The following is a 20,054-nucleotide window of genomic DNA, read 5'->3' as shown; positions in this document are numbered from 1 at the left end:
GGGCAATTTGGAGAGACCAATTAACCTGACAGTCATGTTTTTGGACTGTGGGAGGAAACCGGAGTACCAGGAGAAAACCCACGCATACACAGGGAGAACATGGAGACTCCATGCAGAAAGACCCCAGGCTGGGAATCGAACCCAGAACCTTCTTGCTGCAAGGCAACAGCTCTACCAACTGCGCCACTGTGCAGCCCTCACAACAATTCTAATTGATCAAAATTAAGTGTGGCGGTGAATGAAAATTGATAAAACAATTAATTGATCACAGGTGAAATACAACAACTCAAATAATTACAATATTACTCACTAAGAGATGGATCTGTTGGCCATGATAGAGTTGCATGTGGCAACTTTGACAACTTTGGCACTGGAGGAAAAGTGCCTATAAAGCTGCTGACTGGTGACGATGGTTCCTCACAGCATGTCAACATGGAGAACCAAAACTCCTCTCCACAGCGGAAACCTGCGTGGACCATGGAGCACTGGCACAACGCCTGCTCAAGGAGTGATGCTCAGACCAGCAACAACAACGGCTGAGCTCAGGAAACGGTCTCCACTGGTTGACGACAGCCTTGGACGAAGGAGCAGCAGCACAGGAACCATCATGCAACCAAGGCCAACAGACTGTCCATCAGGAAGATCATAAAATTACCAATTAATTACATAAGTCTTCATTAATACCCTCTGAACCTTCCTTAATCTTAATTTGGCAATCTGGACGTTAATTTAATAGATTATCACGTTGAGCATTCAAACAATAGAAATAAATCCATAATAATTATTGAGAAGAAATTGAATCAATTCAACTGGACTTAAAAATAGGTGTAAATGCTATTTTTATTCTAATAATTTTTTCTCTCAATTCTTGTTCAAAGGTTGCTGGTTAACACTTTGTCTAAATTGTTCTAAACTAAACTAACATATTCTGTCAAAATTGAAGGTCATGAGTTCTCCCATGACAAAATAATTTATAACACTATACTCTGCTAAATAGGAGACAGATATTGTTCCTTTAGGAGTGAAAGGAAAAAGAATGCAGACATATCTGGATAGTAAAGGAGTCAGATAATTAAAAGCTCAAGTGAACCTGACAATGACGAAGTTCCTATCTTAGAGCCAGGAATATTTTCAAGGGGGGTCAGCAGGTTAAAGGTTAGACCAAAATATATTTAATTCTAGGAACTGCGTCTCAATAGGGTTTTTGCATTAAACAGTTGATGTTAGAGACAAAACAATTGGTAGAAACCAACTAGATCCAGTCTTCAATATGGCAATACTACATAAACATCATACTCAAAACAATGCTAAGAGACACATAAATCGGAAATTGTTTTGAAAATTTATACATTTATTTGAACTCTGAAGTAGGTGTTTCATTTGTACCCTTTCATCAGCAGACAGAATGTGCACTTCAGTTCATTTTTCTCTCTGTATTTTATTTAAACTCGTGTAGAGAACTTGAAATTTTACTCTAAGGTTAAAATATCATGGATTTCTGTTTGATTGGTCATGAATTTGTTTCTGTAACTTAAGGCTGTGGATAAGAATAAGTTTATATCTGGTATCTATCTGATTTTACTATATTTGTCAATTACAACACATTTCGTCAGCAACACATTATGGAAGAAGAAATGTTTCATATTCCGACCAGGACAACAGATTCAGCCTTGGTATACTAGAGTAAAGTCAGGACCAGGGTTGATTGCATGCTTTGTCTAATCAAATCACTAATTGTTTCTGCTTTTAAATCTGTCCTTTCAGAAGCTGTAAATCTGTCCTATTCTAGCCGCCTTCTCCTGATGGAAGACATCTAAATATCTCCAAAACAGGAGGAGTGAATCCTGGAGAGACGGTATGATGAAACAAAGTGAAATATGGATAATGTTAATTCTTGATTTAGGTCATCAGAACTACAGGGAACTGGAACAGATCTCTCCTGATATTTGGTCATCAAAACTCAATATAACAACTTTCTATGGAACCTATGCTATTGGACCGAACAAACATTGGAGTCACTTCTGACACATAGTGTACATTTAATATTATGACTTACATTTATGTACGACAGTTCTTCTTCAAATAGAAGACTTTTTGATAAATGGGTTGGCAGTTATGTAAGATTAATCTTGTGGAACTAATTTAAAGTGCTCAAGGTAATGTAATTTTAATTCATAAGCACCTTTTTAGCAAACAGGCAATTCAAAGAGTTTAAGAAGGGTTGAAATTTTCTAAGCTGGGGAGGCAACACATTTCACAGAGGAATGAAATTCAACAAGCTTGCTGAAAGGTTAAACGTTTAGAAAGTAAACTTAAGTCGAAGCTTCTTTTACCTGTGGCATAAACTCTGGCCTTGATGACTGAAAGTAGAGAACATGTAAAAGAGTCGAATGTAGAACAAAACTGCAGCACTATTTAAATTCAAATTATATACCTGTTTCAATTTAAATCGATAAGCTTGACATAAGACTTGTACACGATCTAATAGGAAACAAACTACTGACAGGTTATAGTACGACTTTTACAACAAAATCCTTATTTGGCCTTAAATAAATAAATGGACATATTATGATATTCTAGATGAATAGCATAATGTTAAATTGAAGGTGGAATCAGGAGAAGAGATTTTATGACAATTATGTTATAAGCTGTACAGAGAAAAAGTTTAATCACATTTGTAAAACTAAATTGGGACCTATCAATAATTGGCGGTTGTGAACTAAAGATAAACTAAATAGTTGATGGATATTTGATTTGGACATTTAAATTGACATTTTCCTTTTTCATAGTGGGGTAATTATGGTCATATGGGGGTATTTCACAATTTATACCTAGCCATTGCATGATATGACTCATGTAATAATGTGAATAGTTAGGCTTCGCAGCGCTGGATTGAATTAAAGGTTATCCAGCGTATCGGACCAGACAATGTTTCTACACATTCACAAACAAATTAGATGTTCCTAGATCTTTTGAGTGAAGATGGAGGTCTTCCAGAGGAGAAGGGGGTTTCTGATTCTCTTGCTATTCACCCTTGCTTCTTTCCTTGTTTCTCTTGCATGAAAACCCTGATCAATAAATTTATACAATCCCAAACATAACTCAATCCCGTTTAATGTATATTCCCAGCAGAACTATGTTTCAGAATCTGCAATCAGGTAGGAATGTTTACCCAGGAGAATGGCTGAATCTGAGTACTGGCTGAGTGAGTTGAAGCAACAATATCCTTTGAGTTGAGAATTGATAATTCATGATTGTTACATCCTTCATGTAATGTTCCTTACGGTTTTGATTGTTACTGTGACGTTGTTTTGGTGGTTATTTTATTGATGTGTTTATTTTTTGTTATTTTGCGTCTCGGTGGAGTCGTGGTTCCGGGACAACCATGTGGACTGTGAACAAGCGGACTGTGATAACTGGGGGAACTGACACCGTTAGGTTGCAAAGGTGATGTCATTATTATGCATCTAGATGGATAATTTGATTCTGTAGTGACATGGTTCGGATCAACCACATTGGATGTTGTGTGAACTGTTTTCTTTTTTATCAGATTCCTTTATTGTATTGTCACATGTTTTGTTCAATTCTGATTTACGATGTTCTTTCACTGAGTGATGGTGGGGAGGAATGTTGAGGTGGTAATAATATGACATGGACAATATGTTAAATGTATATGGAAGGTCCTCATGCGCAGGTCACATGTGAATTATTAATAGGACTTTAGAATCCAATAAGGAGCATCAAGGATTTCTCCATACAAGCAATGAAGACCTTTAATTGGAACATATTGTACTATAAGATACTGCTCAGTTTTCCTGTCTTCTCAGGACAACCAGAGTGACTGGCGGTTCAGGGACCCTCTGTGTGTTGGACTCAGAGACTCATGGACATGGGAATGTGTTGGAGCCCTGAACCTGGACAGTCAGAAGGCAGAGTAATAAAATCAAGGAAACATCAAACCGGAACAACAATTTGCTTCTGCGACCGAGGACAGGAACTGTACTACACAACGCTGCACTGCATCGCTGCTGAGAAGTCAAGCTACTGCTACTCGGTTCAAACCAAGCCGATTGTCCTATGACGGTGTTTGAGCAGAAATCATTGTGGGTACCATGGTCATTGATTTCACTGGAGCCTGAGGGCGGTCGCCTAGGAGGGCCATAGGATAATTTTTTCCCTCAGATGAAAGGATTGTCAGAGAGGGTGTTTTTCGATCCTATACCAATGGAACCTATGACCATGGGAGAGCAATGCCATACGAATTAACTAGAAAATAAGTGTACTTATTTTAGGGGGGAATGTAGAAGAATATAATTATATTAATAGTTAAAAGTTATGTTAATTTACATTAAGATATGTTCTACTGTCTTTTCATTATGTCGGAGCCGAAATATTATTAATTGAGTTGTTATTGCAGAAGATTTTGGTGCGTCTCTTTTCCTTCCATTGTGCGTTGCACGCAAATGGAACGAAAACAGAACATGGAAAGGACGTCTGTTTGGACAGATAAGAACTAACAATCTGACTAATGGTCCTCTGAAGGAGCAGATTTAACTTCCACGAGGTCAAACCCAGAATTCTCGGAACTTCCAATACACACTCAATGTAAAACAGAGCCAGAAGCAAGATTCAGAACGCCATTGGTCAAACAGTTTCCAATACACAATAGCAGACTGAAACGGTATAAATGCTCGAAGCCAGAAGCAGAAGACAAGACATTTTGGATACTGAGATGATGAAAATGAGATGATGAAAATGTAATGTGTGATGCCACAGATGTGCATTAAATGTCTTCCTGGTTGCCAGTGAACCGGAGAGAATGGAGTTTTGTGTATCGTCTCTTAATTCATGAGTTTAGCACCTTTGAATTCCTCCATACGTTATGTCTCTATCTTCCTGGTTTTAGTGAGAACATGAGCAGCAGCATCTGGATCAGCTGTTTGATTGATTTATTAGTCAGACCTGTCAAGACGCTGTTGCAATAATCAGTGCGGCTAAAGATAAACTCATGGATGAGTTTCTCTAGATCCTGCTGAGACATCAGTCCTCTAACCCTGGAGATGTTCTTCAGGTGATAGAAGGCCGACTTTGTGACTGTCTTAATGTGGTTCTGAAGGTTCAGGTCAGAGTCCATCACTACTCCCAGGTTTCGTTCTGATCGCTGGTTTTTAGATGTGATAACTGAAGCTGTGCATTGATTCTGGTTCGCTCCTCTTTAGGTCCAAAGATAATAACTTCAGTTTTGTTTCTGTTCAGCTGGAGAAAGTTTTGGCACATCCACACATTGATCTGTTCTAAGCATCTATTCAGTGATTGGATGGGTTCAGAGTCACCTGGTGACATCGTGATGTAGAGCTGTGTATCATCCGCATAATTGTGGTAGCTAATCCTATGTCCTGTTATAACCTTAGCCAGTGGGAGCATATAAATGTTGAAAAGAAGGGGTCTTAGGTTTGAACCTTGGGTACCCCAAAAAAGCAGAGACAATGCTGATCTCTCTTCACCAGGCCAGAGGTTTGGAAGGACCAGGTCAAAGTGTCAGTGATCTGTATCTCCAAAAATTTTATGTTTCACGTCCCACCGAGAGGAGACCTTGGGGAAGACCCAGGACACCCTGGAGGGACTATGTCTCTTGGCTGGCCTGGGAACGCCTTGGGATTCCTCCGGAGGAGCTGGAAGAAGTGGCTGGGGAGAGGGAAGTCTGGGCCTCCCTTCTGAAGCTGCTGCCCCCGCGACCCAACCGGGATAAGCGGAAGAAAATGGATGGATGGACCTGCTCCACTGCAACATCAATGATGAGGAGGGGGTGTGTGACTTGGCTGAGTTTTCCTGAAAACAATTATAATATATCTTTTGTGTTGTTAGCATTCAGGATTAAATTGTTTGTATCACACCAGTCCACCAGATGTTTCACCCCTTTCCTGTAGGTCAGTTCGTTGTTGCCCCTGATGGCACCCACCATTGTGTCTCCGATGAGACCCACTGACATGGCAGTCATGAATCATCAGCGTCCATGACTCTGCAGCCAGTTGCATATGGAGGTGATGAGCCCAAGAGGATCTAGTTTGCTCACCTAGTGCTGGGGGATGATTGTGTTGAATGCTGTGCTGAAGTCCAGAAACAGAATTCGCACAAGTATTCTTCTCCTCCAGGTCTTTCAGTTACAATGCAGTGTGGTGGAAACAGTATCCTCTGGGCAGCGGTTAGAGCTGCAGGCAAATTGGAGCAGATCAAATGAGGAAGGAAGGTTTGAGATGATCTGATCCTTCACCAGCCTCTCGAAACACTTCATCCTGCAGATTGGAGTTAGTGCAACAAGGTGGTAGTTGTTCAGTGATGAGATTGTTGGTTTTTAGGGCTCTGGTATGATGATGGCCGTCTTGAGGCAGAATGGAACAACAGTACAAGTCAGCGAGGTGTTAAATATGTCCATGAGGACGTAAGCCAGCTGGCCAGCACGGTTTTTGAGAACCAGACCTGGTATGTTAGCCGGGCCTGTTGCTTTATGGATGTTGAGTCTTCTCAAGGTCCTCCGGACATCAGCTGTCTCAAGTCTGAGTATCTGTTCACTTGGTCGAAGAATAGATTTTCTCACAGCAGCTGCTTAGTTTGCTTATGCCTTGGGCTGACCCTGGTTTCAACATAAATTTAATGAAATCTGGGAGAGTGAGGTTAGTTTAATTGGCCAACCTTAAAAGCAATCAGTAAAAATTAAAGGTTAAAGGTTTACTGAGATGCCTTTATGAACAAACAGAGCTCAAACTCAAAGATTAAACTCAGCACCAGATTGTAGCTATGTAACAAAACAATTTAACTATGAAGACTGTTCTTTGACCTTTTACAAAGTAAATTTGCCAGCTACTTAAAATCTTAAATTAAAATTTTAAACAAATGATAATCTTTTAATTAATCTCTGCTGAAACCAGTTAACAGTAATATCATTTTGAATAAACAAATGTTAAAAATGTATATCTATGGTTTGTATTAAAATGTAAGCATTTATGGGGCCCCTGAAGCCCTGGGGGGCCTTTTGCAGCTGCTTAGTTCATTTATATCATGGGGCGGTTCTAAATGTGATCAGCATTACATCATCCCTTTATATCCACTAACTGATTAATTAATTTGGATTTAACATAAGCGACAAAGGACAACCTTGGCATAGTTCAACTCTCACTGGGAACAAGTCTGACTTAGTACTGGCAATGCGAACCAGACTGACAGTGGCCACACAGGGGCCCAACAGCCAGTATAAAAGGGCCTTGTGCCCTATACTCCTGGAGTAACCCCCATTGGAGTCCCAGAGGATCAAAACACATGTAAATTGGTTGGGTGAATTCCCATGCACCCTCCAGGATCCTGCTGAGAGTGTAGAGCTGCTCCAGCGTTCCACAACCAGGACAAAAACCACACTGCTCTTCCTGAATCAAAGATTTGACTATCCAACGGACCCCCTTCTCCATAACTCCTGAATAGATCTTGCTAGGAAGGTTTAGGAGTGTGACCCCCTTGTAGTTGGCGCACACTTAAGTAAAGCACGTCTCCACACATTGAGGCTGTGTAAAAGTGGTAAATTGTTTAGCAGGTTAGTATCAAACAAAACAAGTTGAGGGTCCCTCAGAAGTGCACCAACCTGCACAATGCTACTTATGACCATCGGCAGCATGTTGAGAGGAAAGCGCAGAATATTGAAAAGTGCCAGTGACACAAAGGCCTTCTGCGCATCGAGCACATTCTGATCATCAATCAGCACATACACGGCAAATGTGGACAGGGCAACCTGTAGAGCAGCAGAAAACACTCAATCATTTTAACATTTTTATGGGTTTTTAATCACTTAAATGTTTTTATAGGCAGAGAAGAAGTGGAATGATGAACATAATTCTCCCAGAGAAGGACTCACCAGAAAGGGAGCACAGACCCAGGTGAAGGTGGACATGGCACCCAGGTAAGCTGTCTTCTTCAGCACACGCAGCTCGCTCTCTCGGATTTCTGACACCTTTTCTTTGAAGGCCAGCTCCCATGCATAAAGCTTTAGCACCTTTATGCCATTCAGCATCTCATTCATTAGCTTAATGCGACTGTCCTTGCTTTTCATCTGAGCCACCTGTTCAACACATGATTACGGCAAAAGATTAGCTTAACCATGCAATGTATTTATTGTGAAGAGTCATTAGGATATAGACAGCCAGAGGTGAGGAGTTGTGAGACGGTGTACCTGGTACGTTTTAGTTTTCATGGCAATCACGGCATTAATCGGAACCATCAGAACCATCACAGCTACTCCTGCTAGGACAGATGGACCCAAGTTCTGGACAAATAAACAGATAGAAAAGCATCAGCAATCAATAATTTAAAGAACAGCTTTACATTCTCGGTAAATTTACCTGCCAGAGAAAATAGAGAGCTAGCACCACCTGCAGAGGGGCAGACCAAACCATATTGATGTATGTGACCAGATCCATGAAGCGCTGAGCATCCACAGACATCAGATTGACAATTTCTCCCACAGTTGATGTGCGCCGTGCTGCGTTGCTTATGACCAAAGCCTGAAAGAGCAAATCCACTAAGTGATATGTCCCTATGTGGGTTAAAGTTAAACTCTACATTGGCATTTAAAAGTATGATCAAATCTGACTACAAACAAGCTAACTTTCAATTGTGCATTGTGTTCATTCGTTTTGTAATGACGGTTAGGATTAGAGTTAGGGTTAGGACATTGCAAGGAATGCAATGTCCTTCATGCATTCCTTGTCCATGAAGGACACGGCACTTGAAAGCATTGGGTTCTCTAAACTGAACATATATTAAGGCATACATGATTTCAAGAAAACAGCCAACATCACCCACTGAAGAAGAAAAGAACGTCATTATTCTGTATGTGGCTGGATTATCTGAGAAACTAAGGAAGATATTTTGTAGAAATAATATTCTGGTGCATTTTAAACCCATCAACATTCCCAAAGATTGGTTCATCCCAAGGACTGAGCATCCAAACAAAGCAAAGCAGTGCCTTGCAAAAGTATTTGGCAAACTTAAACTTTTCAACCTTTTGTCACTTTTCAGGCTTCAAACATAAAAAAATCTAAAAACTTTTATTATTTTGTGAAGAACCAACAAGTGGGGCACAATTGTGAGGTGGAACAAAATTTATTGGATATTTTAAAGTTTTTTAACAAATAAAAAACTGCAAAGACACAAGAAACTTGAGGCCCAGTCTAAGGTTTCCACAATCTTTGATGGTTTAGGTTCCATGTCATCTGCTGGTGATGGTTCACTGTGTTTTCTGAGGTCTGAGGTCAAAGCAGCCATCTACCAGGAAGCTTCATGCTTCCTTCATCCATCCATCCATCCATTTTCTTCCGCTTATCCAGGGTCAGGTCGCGGGGGCACCAGCTTCAGAAAGGAGGCCCAGACTTCCCTCTCCCCAGCCACTTCTTCCAGCTCCTCCGGAGGAATCCCAAGGCGTTCCCAGGCCAGCCGAGAGACATAGTCCCTCCAGCGTGTCCTGGGTCTTCCCCGAGGCCTCCTCCCGGTGGGACGTGCCCGGAACACCTCACCAGGGAGGCGTCCAGGAGGCATCCTGACCAGATGCCCGAGCCACCTCAACTGGCTCCTCTCGACGTGGAGGAGCAGCGGCTCTACTCTGAGTTTCTGATGACCGAGCTTCTCACCCTATCTCTAAGGGAGAGCCCAGCCACCCTGCGGAGGAAACCCATTTCGGCCGCTTGTTCCCGTGATCTTGTTCTTTCGGTCATGACCCAAAGCTCATGACCATAGATGAGGGTGGGAACGTAGATTGACCGGTAAATCGAGAGCTTTGCTTTTTGGCTCAGCTCTCTCTTCACCTTGATGGACCGGTACAGCGCCCGCTTCACGGCAGTTCTGCCCCAATCCGCCTGTCTATCTCCCGCTCCCTTCTTCCCTCATTCGTGAACAAGATCCCCAGATACTTAAACTCCTCCACTTGAGGCAGGACGACCCCCCTGACCTGGAGAAGGCACTCTACCCTTTTCCGGCTCAAGACCATGGCCTCGGATTTGGAGGCACTGAGCCTCATCCCGGCCGCTTCACACTCGGCTGCGAACCGCTCCAGTGAGAGCTGCAGATCACGTTCCGATGAAGCCAGCAGGACCACATCATCCGCAAAAAGCAGAGATGTGATCCTAAGGCCACCAAAACGGATCCCCTCAACACCTCGGCTGCGCCTAGAAATTCTGTCCATAAAAGTAATGAACAGAATCGGTGACAAAGGGCAGCCTTGGCGGAGTCCAACTCTCACCGGAAACGAGCCCGACTTACTGCCGGCAATGCGGACCAGACTTTGACACCAGTCATACAGGGACCTGACAGCCCGTATCAAAGGGCCCGGTACCCCATACTCCCGGAGTACCCCCCCACAGGGCTCCCCGAGGGACACGGTCGAACGCCTTCTCCAAGTCCACAAAACACATGTAGACTGGTTGGGCGAACTCCCATGCACCCTCGGGACCCCAGGCTCAGCTTCCTCAACAGAAGGTATGTTGGTGGGATTGAGGAGGGCTTCATGCTTCCTGCTGCTGAAAACTTTGTTTGATTTTCCAACAGGACTTGGCACCTGCACACAGTGCCAAAGCACCAGTACCTGGTTTAAGGACCATAGCATCTCTGCTCTTAATTGGCCAGCAAACTCGCCTGACCTCAACTCCATAGAAATTCTATGGGCTATTGTGAAGAGGAAGATGTGATACACCAGACCCAATAAGTCAGAATAGCTGAAGGTCATCATCAGGACAACCTGGGCTCTCATAACACCTGAACAGTGCCACAGACTGATCAACTCCATGTCACACCACATTGCTGCAGTAATCTGGGCAAAAGGAGCACCAACTAAGTACTGAGTGCTGAACATTCTCATACTTTTATGTTCACACTTTTCAGTTGGCCAAGATTTCTAAAAATCCTTTTTTGTATTGGTCTTAACATCCCAATTTTCTGAGATACTGAATTTGGGGTTTTCATTAGTTGTGAGTTATAATCAACAACATAAAAATAAATAAACATTTAAAATATGTCAGTCTGTGTGTAATGAATGAACATAATATACAAGTTTAACTTTTTGACTGGAATTGCTGATTTAAAACAAATTTTTCATAATATTCAAATTTTTTGACCAGCACCTGTACTCTTCCCACTCTGGCCAAGATGCTGAGAATATGGTATCACTTGATGCTGAGAGCGCATTTGATCGGTAGAATAGGAATATCTATACTTTATACTTTTCTCTCTTGAAATAAGTGTAATCAGTGTAAGTGTAATCTGGAAAAATGCATAAGATATCAACAATTTAACATTACCAACAGATAGCTGCTTTCTCTTTACCTAGAGCAGTGTTTCTCAACCTTTTTCAGCCCAGCGCCCCCCTAGCCTTTATCCAGATCCCTCACCGCCCCCACCAGAGAATTTTTAGGCCACTTTGCACTGCATTATTTTATTATTAATATTACTATCACTATTGTAGATGTTTTGATTTTTATGCTTGTTTCTGTATTTATCATCAAAAATAATTTCCCAGAGAACAAAAAAGTCATGGGAATAGAAATTATTTTCACAGGCGTCTGAAAAATGCAATGAACATTCAAATTAAAATTGGTAGGCCTAACAGTAGCCAATCAGAGTGGAACAAATATTCTTATTCTTTGCTATTTTCTAGTTATTAAATATTCCACAAAATGAGCAGATAAAAGATGTTCAACATGCCAGTTTGAACTTTGAACTATTTGATCTATAATGACTAACTACATTAATCATAACTCTTCTTCTCTTCAGTGTTTGTCAGTTTCTGGTGGTGCAGCTCTGTGCTGCCTTCAGGAGAATGGGACATCAGAGTATCATCCATAAAACTTCACCCTCATGGCATTTATTGTGCAAACCAGAGCTTTCAGTGGAAAAACAAAAGTTCCAGATCCTTTTAATGCCATAGAAATATGAGACAGAAACATGGATTATATCTTTATATAGATCTGTCTATTGATTTATAGATTAATAGTTTTACTGGACAGAAATGACAAAGAACAAATCGGGTTCTTAATCAAATCCTAATGAGTCAAATTGAAAGTGTCATGGAGTCATCAGCCTCATGACATTAACACTGACATGAAAAATAATATTGAAGAAATAAATATATCAAATCTAGTTAAAAACATGAATAAGTGATCAGTTCTTTACTGTTATGGTCTGTAAGATATATTTATTCTCAGTACTAGATATGGTCTTAAACTCATGGCACTTCAACAATATTATTTTACCTTTTATCTGGAAATAGTGTCTGTTTATTCTTGCCATACAGTCTCTGTATTAATTATTGCTAGAAAGGTCTTGCCATACCAGTTTATTCCTCTGTATTTACTTTAGTTTCTTAGTTTATTCTTGCATTTTGTTCTTCATTCATTTCCATTTAGTTTCCTTTGATTAGTTTTATCCTCTCTTGGTTTATTGCTATGTCCACTTTAGTTTCTTTCCTGTTGCTAGATTTATTTGATCATTTATTGACCATCAGTAATCTTCACTCATCACCTGGCGTGATCACTCATCACGCCTAATCGTCATGTGTTTCACATCATGTGTTGATTTTTCACTGTTCAGCGTCGGATTCTGTTTTTATGCCATAATTCACATCTAGATCGTTGCTCCGTTTTATGTCCCGCGTCTCCCGTTTCAGAATTTTTCGCAATGTGCACGTTGTTTTTTTTTTTTGTTTGTTTGTTTGTTTTTTTAACCCTCTAAGGTGCAGGGCGGTCGGGAAACGTATCGATGGGGAAAAGGCAGACTGACATAAACCTTTTAAAAACAATGGAAACAATTTCGGTATTCTGATTATTGAAATTTAAAAGTGCTGTGATACCGTTGTTCTATCACACCCGTTTCATATCGGACCACTTACAGCTCCGTGTTAACGCTATAAAATGAACGCTCTCTATCGTGGTATCACCCATGGAGGGATTTCTTTATTTAAATGGGTTCATTTTTCAGAGGGATACAAAGTCAGGGTATCGTGATTTTAGTAATTACATGTTTATAAGAGCAATTTTCTGTTGTCCTTCCATGGAAGCGGGCAGCCTTCAAACGGAAATAAAACACTTTTTAATATAAGTTGCTGCTTTGACATGATCACAGAACTGCCAAAACATGTACAAAAATACCAGACAAAGTGAATCACAGCAATATCATCAGCCGGTGTAACACTGAACTGATGCGGTGAAGCTACTAGCAGGAGCAAAGCTGCACCAAGAAGCTACAAACACTGAATAGAAGAAGAACTGCCATCAATACAGCTGCAGCCAAGTATGATTTAATGTTACACAATACAGTTTTAGCAAGTCGCTAAAAGTCTAAACTGGTATTGTTATGCATTTACGGTGTAAAGTTTGCCTTCGACGAAACGCCCCCCAGAGGAATCCCAGTGCCCCCGTTTTGTAAAAATTTCTGCCAGCGCCCCCTGCTGCCCTCTGAATACCCACCCCCCCCCTCCCCCCTGGGGGCGGAACCGCCCACGTTGAGAACCGCTAACCTAGGCTGAAGAAGTAACTTACTTGGGAATTAAAATTACTAGGGCTGCATGATAAATATCGGCCTAATAATAATAAATTATGACATCATTCTTATGGGATATGACTTATCGGTCACAGCACCGATAACACTTTTGGTGCCATGGGTGTATTTTTAATCAATCACTCCCACTCCTGCATGAGACCTGTGTGAAGTTCAAGTGGCATATACCATATTTTCCGCACTGTAAGGCGCACCTAAAAACCTTAAATTTCCTCAAAAGCCAACAATGCACCTTATAATCCAGTGCGCCTTATATATGGACCAATATTGAGCCAAAACAGGTCTAGCAACTACGGTCAGCAGCCGCCGACTTCATTTTCGCCCACAGAAGAAGAAGCGCACGGTGCATGCTGGGATAGTTGTCAGAATGCTGGTTTGTTAATATAACATGCTGTGTGCGAACGGAGAAGGGTGACCATCGTCCGGCCACGCCGCGGCCCAGTCGCGGAAGGCTCTCCTCGCCGACCCGAGTGGCTTTAGATATTCATCCGGGGTGCTTCGACTACGGTTACCAAGGGACCAGCCTCTATACATTTAAAGTCTGGGGGGGTCGGGGGAAGAGAGACAGAGACTCTCTTCCCCCGAAGAGAGTCTTCCCCCGAAGAAGGGAAGACTCTTCGGGGGAAGAGTCTTCCCCAGCGTGTCGGTTGTTCTGTGTTACCCAGAAAGCAGTTGGGCACAATATCGCAACACCAACACCGTGAGTGAAACAATGACTGGGGCAGACTACTATATAAAGTACTCGAGGACCACTTCTTTATTATTACACATCCACATTTGTAGAGTACGGAACAAATCGCATCCCGTATCGTAAATAAATCATACTAAAATTAACTCATGTCAGAAATTTACTCAATCATAATTTAAATAATAGCTAAAAAAATAATACACCAATTTCAGCAGTGCGCTACACGCAAACAACAGAAACATAAACAAAAAGGTCACAAATGACCCACAAACTGGGAACTTTCAACGCCATGTGAATGGGACCCAGCTTGTCAGTAAAGAGAAACCATAAACGCTGTAGTTTTGTTAGAGGTTAATATGCTGGCTTTGTTAAACAAATGTTGAAAGAAAGTTCCATGAGAAGCAAAAACAGCATGACCTTTAACACGTAAAATTTGATCAATCACCGTAAACATAACCATAACCAATGCTTTGACAGAGTATTCAAAGCATTTGAGGACACCCACAGTGCTAAAGATGGTAGCAACATGCCAGCCTAATTCAAGCCATTGGGACTGAAATCCATCTGTGAAGTTTTGAAAAAACTAAAATTTCCCCGAGGGGATACAAGGGCTAGAGCTATTAAAGATCTCATAATGAAATGTCGGCATTTCACAACCAGCTGTCTGCCCTTGAAGACAGGGGCTGTTTTCGGCTCATTAGCCTTATGTTGGTCTGTCACATAACATTCGATGAAATGCATTGAGGTTTGTGGCAAGACAAAATGTGGAAACAGTGAAAATTCAAGAGGTACCTCAAGTATTCCATACTTAAAGTAAACTCAATTTCTGCCTTTTTCTGGACTTTTCCCCATAAATTTATTATACTGGTTTAGAGTATTTGAAACATAATCAATTACGAATTTAGTGATGGCACTTGCCTTAATGTAATGTTTTGATTGTTGATTCTATGTTGCATGACTTTGTGTTTTTGTGTTTGTTATGATGTAAATGTGTTTGTCCTGCTGGAATTTGAAATGCCTTGCTGCTGAAATGTGCTATACAAATAAAATTTGATTTGATTCGATTTGATATACAGAGAAGGTTCTACAATGTTTTTGAAGCACAGTGCTGCTGTTGTCAGTACCTTTCTGTAGACAGCTCCAACGATGGCAGTCCGCAGACGCATGCCTGAGACAAAGCAGACATGAAAGTACCTCTGAAGAATCAGCGACTGCACACAGGTGCATATGAAGAGCAAAGCAGTGTAAAAATAGCCCTGCCAGGAGGGGGCGCTGGAGTCATTCACAAAGTGTATAAGCAGTCTGGTGGAATCAAGAAAAAAGACAACATAATGGCCACAATGAATAATTGTTCCTTACATGAACAGTAATTTTTCAGTCTTGTTCTAAAGGACTTCTACTATGAACAACCATGGATTCAGTTGCAAACTTTCTTCATCTTACTTTATTGCAGTTTTCTAGCCAATTACCGATCTTTAAAAAGCCTGACCTGTTGATTCCAATTTTGACCAATATCAATTTCTTTGCCAGAAATGTCGCTAAATATAGCAAGAAAGTTGCTGAGCTGGCAACCACTATTGTTACCTGCTGTCATGTCTGCATGTCTTATTCAGGCGTTGGCTCAATAAACTCTGTCTACTTAGCAACAACTGCATATGCGGCACCTTTTGTAAATTGCAGTTGGTGATTTTACAGCAGGCATATGAATTCGACACTTTCAAATGACAAACTCAACTTCTGATTAACTTTGCAATGCCTTAAGACAGGGGTGTCAAACTCCAGTCCTCGAGGGCCGGTGTCCTGCAACTTTTAGAAGTGCCTCTGCTGCACCACACCTGAATAGAATAATTAGGTCATTAGCAAGGCTCTGGAGAACTGAGGAGGTAATTAAGCCATTTGATTCAGGTGTTTTGTACCTGTGGCACATCTAAAAACTGCAGGACAGCGGCCCTTCAGGACTGGAGTTTGACACCCCTGCCTTAAGACCTCTAGTGGAGCCAGTTGTGCATTGTCCACAAAGGCCAGTGCCTCCAAACAAGCACTTTGCTGCAGCATATTAACTGGAGTAGCTTGTGTGGTGCAACAAAAAGTGTATTTATTATATGCATTATATAAATTTTAAAAAATGGATGTATTATTTTTTGTAATTCTAATTTAGTCAATTATGTCAGTCGAAACCCAGAATGTAACTGTTCTGACATCTTTATTTCTGTCAGCCACTGTTTGGAGGCACTGTTCTGAAATAATTTAAAAGTAATGGAAGGTTTAAGAATCGCCTTGTCCAACCAGCTCAAAAGATAAAATTTAATAATTCCATCTACAAGCTTGATATAGATACACTAGCCCATGCAATTAATACTTTAAGTGTGATTAGAAAAACAATCATGCAAGCCATTAATCATTAACCAAGCAATGCTACAAATAGAATTTCATTGTATAAAACTCTAAATATAAAGTCAAAAACTTGATATTTAATATACTCACCTAAGGATCTCGGGACCAACAAACATGAGAATGTCCTGGATTATTTTATAGAGGCAAGAGATGAGGAAGTAGGGTCCGAAGGTCAAGCACAATGCCCAAAGCAACGAAGGCTCTTTTGTTTTCCTGGGAGACTTTAGGAGCAGGATTTCAGACTCTTCCACAGGTTGGCCCTCTCTGTTCTGAGCCCGTTTAGGGGAGTATACCATTTGTTGCTCGGTTCTGCTTAAGACAGAATGGATGGGTATTTTATCACGCACTACCTTGCAAAAATATTCACACTACTTAAATTTTAGTTATATTTGCATCACAACCAAAAATGTCAATGTCAATTATTAGGATTTTAAAAGACAAAACAATTCCAAATAGTGCATAATTGTTAATTGTGGAAGGAAAATGATACATGGTTTTCAAAATATTAATGGTTTCAAAAATAAAATTTGGAAGAGTGTTGTATTCAACTACAAAGTCAGTAATTTACAAGATCATCTTTCAGCTGCAGGTCTTTTGAGGTATGTCTGTACTAGCTTTAAACATCTCCAGACTGATTTTGTCCCAAATCTTTTTTTGAACCTGGGTGGACCATTATAACACATTAATCTGCGTTGATTTAAACAATTCCACAATATGCTTGTCCCGCTGGAATGTGGATTAATTAATTATATGTCTTAGGTTTACTGAAAGACATTGAATACATCATGTAGAAGGTGCTGAATTCATAAAAAATGGTTGGAGAGAAGCAGCAGAGATTACCAAGATTACCAAGTTAGTCCTGCTTAACAAAGTTGAACCTCACTGTTTATCTTGCTGACCTCTTGACTTTTTGGCACTCTGAATTCCAGCGATGCACCAACTGTGGTACCACTCTGTGGGAGCAGTCATCAGCGTTTAAAGACCAAAGATCTTTCTCTTCCAGGGGGCGTCTGTATCCAACCATCATCATCCTGAGAGAGAGAAAATGACTCCAAAGATGAACACAAATGATCTAAAGGTATAAATTCTTCATCCCTCTTTATCCTGCATTATACAAGTCTCCAGAGATGTAGTGAATAGAATTTCTTCCTCAGTTCTGATTTACTGTAATTTATCTAGTTTTAGTGTACTTCAGTAATCACTTGCACACATTTCACTCCTCTGACCATTTATTTTAGTCCAGGGTTTCCCCAAGTGTATATTATAGGCCTGGCGGGCGCCATACTTTACGTGTCCCCCCCGCCAAGCGTTGTTTGATTTTGTTAAATAAGCCGGACTGCAAGCGTCTCTCTTCTGCAGTGCGCATTACACTGGCAGGGCAGAATTATTCCTAAAAGAAAGATGGGTTTGTAGTCTTTATAGTTTTTAATAGTTGATGCACTGAACAGGGAGCGCCTGTTCAGTGCATCAAACTCGGCGCTGTTCGCTCATATAGACTCACCTATATGGACATTTTATATCGAAAATCCTAAATGTACTCTATCTATTACTTGAAGGAAAATCTCAAGGTACGTACAGTGCAACCATACAGCTGAAGGCCCTACTGCCCTCTGATAGTAAGTAGGCACCCTTGCGTCTGCGCATAATTCCGAACTTTAACCCTAGAAAAGATTACTACGTTTTATACATTAAGCAATTTATTTTAAACATTCTTTTTTTATTTTTTTTTATTTAAATTCTACATATAAACAAATATTATTTCAATGTAAAAATATTTAATTACATATTTGTTTTGGCAGTGCTCTCTGATGACAATTGCTATTTTTAGAACTTTCTATACGGGGCACCATGTTAGTGACTCCTGGTTGTGGTGGTTGGACCACCAAGATAACCAACAAGTTAGCACTACATTCACTGTACTGGTATGCTTTCTGTGTGCTTACCCTGTAATCCACCAGAAGGTTATCCTGGAGAGGAAAGAAGCTCCAGGCTCAGGACAGGGATTCTGTGGGAGGAAACTTTACACTTTACAACTAGAAAGTATGTGATGATTCTTTGGACTTGGATTCAGGAAGCCAGACTTTGGTAATATTTTTGATTAGCTACCAATTTGCAGTAATTGCCAAAATGTTTTTCAATGACATAATAATGTTTTGCAAACTTTAATTTTTGAAATCTGTAGATTTTCTAGAATTATGTACCAGAAGGTAAAGTTATGACAAAGAGTTTCAGGTATCAGAACATTCAGGAAAATTCTAGGATTTTACCCCCACTTAGAAGCTGTTGCCAGTTCTGAGAAACAAGGAGAAGAAACAGCAGCAACCAAACGTCGATAACCTTCAAGCTCTAAGACAACATTTGGTCATAGTCGATTAGGATTTTGTTCAGAAGTTAGTTTCTAGCATGTGAGAGAGATCTACTACATAAGTTGGTAAGAAAATGATCAACAATGAAAACATTGATCTTTAGAAAAATATTATTTCTTTGGTAATAAAACATTTAAACTTCTGAGAAGTTCTTAAAGTTTTTTTCCAATAAACCATAGAAACAAGTGAAAAGTAAAATGAATGAAGCCACAAAACGACATGTGGGTCACAGCCAGAGAAAGCTGTGGTCGTCTCAGTAAACCAAAGTGATAAGTGTTGCATAATTTAACTGTGAAATAGCAGTGTGGGTTAGTGTTTACAACATTCCTTAGACTGTAGGTGACTGTCTCACCAATTCCTTGACAGCCTGGGAGAAAAGCGGTGGTTGGTCAGTCAGGCAGGAGAGAACCAGAGCGACCAGAAGAAAAGCATAGTAGATGTAGAAGGTGGTGTACTTCCATATGCACACAGTCTCTGGCTAAAAGAAAAAAAGAAAGAAAGCATAACTAATAACAATGGTCTTTTGTGGTACACTAACTGTAATTTTTTAACTGTTTAGATAAAATCAACAAACATATCCTTGAATAATTGATTTTCTGGTAGAAAATGTGCAGAATCTTTTAAACTGACCTCATTCAGCGCCTGGAGGATCTTTGACCTAAAGGAGACCGTAGCACACAGCAGAGCTAACAGCCAGAAGATCAGCAGAACTCCACAGGACTGCACCCCTTTTATTCGTTCATATTGAATTATGAAGGTGGCCAGCAGCTGGAAAAATTAAAGCACATTTACATGAATTAATTTCAGCAAACTCGTCACAGTCATGCAGAATTCTATAACCATCTAATCACTGACAAAATATCTGCGCACCTGTTGGAATAATGGTTGGGTAACACTTTGACTGGGTGTGCATAAGACTGACATGACACTGTCATAAAGATGACATAACATCTGCCATGAATATGAAGGAGTCTTTATGAATGTTTATGACTGTTGTCATGAAGTGACATTCGGTAAAT

The 20,054-nt window shown here is 40.5% G+C and overlaps 1 protein-coding gene across 2 annotated transcripts in view; it reads right to left on the bottom strand.

Moving 5' to 3' along the window:
- The window catches only part of abcc1 (ATP binding cassette subfamily C member 1 (ABCC1 blood group)), a 96,910-nt gene that overhangs the window by 68,069 nt on the left and 8,787 nt on the right, over window positions 1–20,054 (bottom strand). Inside the window, exons 4-13 of one of the 2 annotated variants that reach the window (XM_081609656.1) lie at window positions 19,666–19,803; window positions 19,388–19,513; window positions 18,613–18,674; window positions 17,569–17,700; window positions 16,760–16,981; window positions 15,400–15,577; window positions 8,385–8,546; window positions 8,216–8,308; window positions 7,901–8,104; window positions 7,631–7,777 (exon numbers count right to left, since the gene is read on the bottom strand). In XM_081609656.1, coding sequence (XP_081465782.1) covers window positions 7,631–7,777; window positions 7,901–8,104; window positions 8,216–8,308; window positions 8,385–8,546; window positions 15,400–15,577; window positions 16,760–16,981; window positions 17,569–17,700; window positions 18,613–18,674; window positions 19,388–19,513; window positions 19,666–19,803 — 1,464 coding nt within the window. The remainder of the gene's footprint in view (window positions 1–7,630; window positions 7,778–7,900; window positions 8,105–8,215; window positions 8,309–8,384; window positions 8,547–15,399; window positions 15,578–16,759; window positions 16,982–17,568; window positions 17,701–18,612; window positions 18,675–19,387; window positions 19,514–19,665; window positions 19,804–20,054) is intronic. The other variant, XM_081609657.1, reaches the window with a different exon arrangement.

The sequence above is a fragment of the Poecilia reticulata genome, chromosome 8 (assembly GCF_904066995.2).
Source record: "Poecilia reticulata chromosome 8, P_reticulata-male-v2, whole genome shotgun sequence".
NCBI classification, from domain to species: Eukaryota; Metazoa; Chordata; class Actinopteri; order Cyprinodontiformes; family Poeciliidae; genus Poecilia; species Poecilia reticulata.
Note: the sequence above shows the minus strand (reverse complement) of the source record. Positions and strands in the feature narration are given on the sequence as shown.